This window comes from Mandrillus leucophaeus, unplaced genomic scaffold, assembly GCF_000951045.1.
Source record: "Mandrillus leucophaeus isolate KB7577 unplaced genomic scaffold, Mleu.le_1.0 Scaffold4, whole genome shotgun sequence".
Taxonomy (NCBI): Eukaryota; Metazoa; Chordata; class Mammalia; order Primates; family Cercopithecidae; genus Mandrillus; species Mandrillus leucophaeus.
The window spans coordinates 366435-371874 of record NW_012104253.1 but is presented as its reverse complement, the minus strand read 5'-3'; the positions used below and the strand labels follow the sequence as shown (position 1 = coordinate 371874).

The 5440-nt window shown below is 42.3% G+C and overlaps 1 protein-coding gene across 5 annotated transcripts in view; it reads left to right on the top strand.

Moving 5' to 3' along the window:
- Positions 1-5440, top strand: part of MARK3 (MAP/microtubule affinity-regulating kinase 3) — a 116875-nt gene that overhangs the window by 74167 nt on the left and 37268 nt on the right. For 4 of the 5 annotated variants that reach the window (XM_011991582.1, XM_011991580.1, XM_011991579.1 and 1 more), the window contains exons 8-12: positions 1019-1255; positions 1434-1553; positions 1805-1904; positions 2525-2637; positions 3468-3621. In XM_011991582.1, the coding sequence (XP_011846972.1) occupies positions 1019-1255; positions 1434-1553; positions 1805-1904; positions 2525-2637; positions 3468-3621 (724 nt within the window). The remainder of the gene's footprint in view (positions 1-1018; positions 1256-1433; positions 1554-1804; positions 1905-2524; positions 2638-3467; positions 3622-5440) is intronic. The other variant, XM_011991583.1, reaches the window with a different exon arrangement.

The window sequence follows — 5440 nt, the reverse complement described above, 5'->3', positions numbered from 1 at the left end:
AAGTGCTATGATTACAGGCGTGAGCCACCGCACTCAGCCGTGATTTGACTCTTGAATGAGGTTTGGGATTCTCCCCTCCTCATTAACAGCCATTTTATAGCTATTTAGCAGTTTTTATGAAATGCCCCCTTTTTAAAAAAGTTATGTATTTTTTGAGACAGGGTTTTACTCTGTCACCCAGGCTGGAGTGCAGTGGCACAATCATAGCTCATTGCAGCCTCAAACTCCCAGGCTTAAGAGATCCTCCCACATAAGCCTTCCAAGTAGCTGGGATTACAGACGTGTGCCACCATACCCAGCTAATTTTATTTTATTTTTTTTGTAGAGAAGGGGTCTCACTATATTGCCCAAGGTGGTCTCGAACTCCTGCCCAAGTGAGCCACTTGTACCTGGCCCTGCCCCTACCCCTGCCCCATATTATTCTTGTTTTTTGTTTTTGAGATGGAGTATCACTCTGTCGCCCAGGCTGGAGTGCAGTGGCACGATCTCAGCTCACTGCAACCTCCCCCTCCCGGGTTCAAGCAGTTCTCCTGCCTCAGCCCCCTGAGTAGCTGGGATTACAGGTGTGTACCACCATGCCCAGCTGATTTTTGTATTTTTAGTAAAGACAGGGTTTCACCATGTTGACTAGGCTGGTCTCGAACTCCTGGCCTCAGATGATTTGGCCACCTCGGCCTCCCAAAGTGCTGGGATTATAGGTATGAGCCACCGTGCCCGGCCCCCATATTATTATTATTATTATTAATTGAAAAAAAGTTGTCAAGATTTTTCTTGATCTTGGGACATTGATGTTTAAATTAGTGCTAGAATTAATCTATACTTCATGTTTATTATTGTTAGTTATAAAATAAGGAGCTCTAACTTGTCTCCTGTTTTTGTCTGTAGAAAGAATGTTTTCACATTAATTAGGAGGTAACTTTATATCATTACAGAAAACTTTTCTGAAATGCCTAATCCTGTCATAATTCTAATTCTATTTTGGTTAAATTTCATTTTTGTCTTCATGTTTTCCCTCTAGGCTGAAAATCTATTGTTAGATGCCGATATGAACATTAAAATAGCAGATTTCGGTTTTAGCAATGAATTTACCGTTGGCAGTAAACTCGACACGTTTTGTGGCAGTCCTCCATACGCAGCACCTGAGCTCTTCCAGGGCAAGAAATACGACGGGCCAGAAGTGGATGTATGGAGTCTGGGGGTCATTTTATACACACTAGTCAGTGGCTCACTTCCCTTTGATGGGCAAAACCTAAAGGTATAAGAAGCTGCACCCCTGTACTTCACTAAACTAAAAGAAGTTTCCAAATATTGTATGGCTTAATATTTTTAACATTGTATCAGTGGAGGGGTTTCAGGGGGTTTTTTGTGGTGCTTTGTTAACTAAACCTAAAAGGTTGACTTACTTGTTTTCTTTCCTCTCTACCTCCCCAAAGGAACTGAGAGAGAGAGTGTTAAGAGGGAAATACAGAATTCCCTTCTACATGTCTACAGACTGTGAAAACCTTCTCAAACGTTTCCTGGTGCTAAATCCAATTAAACGCGGCACTCTAGAGGTAATCATGTAGGTGGAAACAAGCAACAACTTTGGAGAGTCTTTAGAGTGGCCTTAGGTCTTTGCTTGATTTGTATGCCCTACTGGATACATCCTGCGGCTTCTTAAGGAAGAATTAAAACATTAAAAAAATATTTTTGAGTTTATGTTTTGAACGATAGTCAATGAAATGTTGAAAATAAATTTTTGTAAATATTATGGTTATCAGAATATTTCATTTTACTCTGCTAATGAACAGTTTACCTTTTTTAGCAAATCATGAAGGACAGGTGGATCAATGCAGGGCATGAAGAAGATGAACTGAAACCATTCGTTGAACCAGAGCTAGACATCTCAGACCAAAAAAGAATAGGTAATGACTCCATGCCTGCTTGTTCATGTGTAGTTGTCTAAGTAACACATTTCTGTTTTGACTCATGTCTGTGCCTAAAATGTGAATAATGGAAAGTTAAGCACAAGTTATATGAACAGTTTATCTGTTCTGTCATACTTAGGAACGTAACTACCTGTAGTTTCCAGTAACTCTGAAACAAGTGCCCATTTATGTTAGAAAATGTATGTAATATGTCATCTTTTAGGTCAAATGAAAATTACTTTACCCTATAAAAGAATGATTTCTGGTTGGGCACAGTGGCTCATGCCTGTAATCCCAGCACTTTGGGAGGCCGACGTGGGCAGATCACCTGAGGTCAGGAGGTCGAGACCAGCCTGACCAACATGCAGAAACCCCGTCTCTACTAAAAATACAAAATTAGCCGAGTGTGGTGGCGCATGCCTGTAATCCCAGCTACTTGGGAGGCTGAGGCAGGAGAATTGCTTGAATCTGGGAGGTGGAGGTTGCGGTGAGCCGAGATCACGCCATTGCACTCCATCCTGGGCAACAAGAGCAAAACTCTGTCTCAAAAAAAAAAAAAAAAAGGATGATTTCTTACCCAAACAAAACACATAAACTGTATTATGCCTTTCTTTTAGATATTATGGTGGGAATGGGATATTCACAAGAAGAAATTCAAGAATCTCTTAGTAAAATGAAATATGATGAAATCACAGCTACATATTTGTTACTGGGGAGAAAATCTTCAGAGGTAAGAGTAATCAGAGAGAAAGAGCTGAAATACCCTTTATGTAATTATTAGTTTATATAAACTGTTTTCTTAGTTTTTATCTTTTGAATATTTGTAACATTTGATACATCATTTTTTAGCTTTACCTGCAAATAGCAAATCTAAATCCTATGACTATTATAAGCTATTTTAACTTAACCCTTAATGATGGATATTGACCAGGTGTGGTGGCTTACACCTGTAATCCCAGCACTTTGGGAGACCAAGGTGGACAGATCACTTGAGACCAGGAGTTCGAGACCAGACTGGCCAACATAGGGAAACTCTGTCTCTGCTAAAACAAACAAACAAACAGAAAATTAGCCGGATGTGTTGGCGCGTACCTGTAATCCCAGCTACTTGGGAGGCTGCGGCAAGAGAACCACTTGACCCTGAGAGGCGGAGGTTGCGGTGAGCCAAGATCGCACCACTGCACTACAGCCTGGGTGACAGAGTGAGACTATGTCTCAAAAAAAAAAAAGATGGATATTATGATAAACCTGGTCTTTCATAAATTAACCTATAGTCATTAATAGCTTAGAAATGACGTAAAGCATCAGTAAATAGAGCATTTAAAGTTAAATTTGAGAAAGCCTGGGAAGAAAATCACACATACATTACCTTTAATGTCTTTCCAGCAGTCAGAAAACTGCTTTTACTTGAGTTTAGGGTTGTCGTTTTTGTACGTTGTGATTCCTCCTCTCTCTGAATGAACGGTTTATGAGAGGTCTGTGTTAATGAAAAGTTTAACTTCCTAATAAACCATTTGGGTTCGTGTTGTGGTTTGCTCTGTTTTTCTCATTTTCTCTTAGCTGGATGCTAGTGATTCCAGTTCTAGCAGCAATCTTTCACTTGCTAAGGTTAGGCCAAGCAGTGATCTCAACAACAGTACTGGCCAGTCTCCTCACCACAAAGTGCAGAGAAGTGTTTCTTCAAGCCAGAAGCAAAGACGCTACAGTGACCATGGTAAGTTTTGGAGTATCCCAGTGCCTTCTCTTAGAGTCCAGGCAAGAGGTCTCCTAGCACTGGGAAACATTCTCTTGCTCAGAGCTTGGCTTGATGTCTTTTCTTGGCATTTATTTATTTATTTATTTATTTATTTCCTTCCTTCCTTCCTTCCCCTTTTTTCTTTTTTCTTTTCTTTCTTTTTTTTTTTCTTTGAGACAGAGTCTTACTCTGTTGCCCAGGCTGGAGTGCAGTGGCACAATTTTGGCTCACTGCAGCCTCCACCTCCCAAGTTCAAGCAATTCTCCTGCCTCAGCCTCCTGAGTATCTGGGACTACAGGCATGTACCACCATGCCTGGCTAAGTTTCGTATTTTTAGTAGAGACGGGGTTTCACCGCATTTGGCCAGGCTGGTCTTCAGCTCCTGGCCTCAAGTGATCTGCCCGCCTCGGCCTCCCAAAGTGCTGGGATTACAGGCATGAGCCACCATGCCTGGCCAGCATTTTTTCTTAGTGTTCCTGCAGGTGTTTCCATGATTACATATTACTTCAAGGCTCTGTTCTTCTTTGTACATTCAGTAGATTTTTGCTGGATAAAGCTTAGTTGAGTGGAAACCTTTCCACTTGCCATTCTAGAACCTCTGCTTTAATCTGTAGGTTTTCTTTCTTCTTTCTTTCTTTCTTTCTTTCTTTTTTTTTAATGGAGATGGGGGTCTCACTGTGTTGCCCAAACTGGTCTCAAACTCCCAAGTTCAAGTGATTCTCTCACCTCAGCCTCCTAAAGTGCTAGGATTACAGGCATGAGCCACCATGCCCAGCACTTACTCTATAGTTCTATTTACTCTCTTTACCTCTGCATTGGATTTACTTTGTAGAGTAGCACTGTCCAGTAGAACTTTCTGTGATCATTACAGTTTCGTATATCTGTGCTATCCAGTTCAGTAGCTACTGGACACTTGTGGCTATCAAGTACTTGAACTGAGGAAATTATTTTTACCCTTTTTATTTTTATTTTATTTTTATTTTTATTTATCTATTTATTTTTGAGATGGAATCTGGCTCTGTCGCCCAGGCTGGAGTGCAGTGGTGTGATCTTGGCTCACTGCAACCTCCATCTCCCAGGTTCCAGCGATTCTCCTGCTCAGCCTCCTGAGTAGCTGGGATTACAGGTGTGCAGAACCATGCCTGGCTAATTTTTGTATTTTTAAATAGAGACAGGGTTTCACCATATTGGCCAGGCTGGTCTTGAACTTGTGAGCTCAAGCAGTCCGTTCACCTTGGCCTCCCAAAGTGCTGGGATTACAGGCACACACCACCACACCTGGCCAATTTTTGTATTTTTAATAGAGATGGGATTTCACCATGTTGGCCAGGCTGGTCTAGAACTCCTGACCTCAGATGACCCACCCACCTTGGCCTCCCAAAGTGCTGGGATTACAGGTTTGAGCCTGTAATTGGCCTGGCTGGCCGATTTTTACCCTTTTAAAATTTTACTGGCCGGACGCGGTGGCTCACGCCTGTAATTCCAGCATCTTGGGAGGCCGAGGCGTATGGATCACGAGGTCAGGAGTTCAAGACCAGCCTGACCAACATGGTGAAACCCCATCTCTACTAAAAATAAAAAAATTAGCAGCCGGGCGCGGTGGCTCAAGCCTGTAATCCCAGCACTTTGGGAGGCCAAGACGGGTGGATCACGAGGTCAGGAGATTGAGACCATCCTGGCTAACACGGTGAAACGCCGTCTCTACTAAAAATACAAAAAGAAATTAGTCGGGCATGGTGGCGGGCGCCTGTAGTCCCAGCTACTCTGGAGGCTGAGGCAGGAGAATGGCGTGAACCCG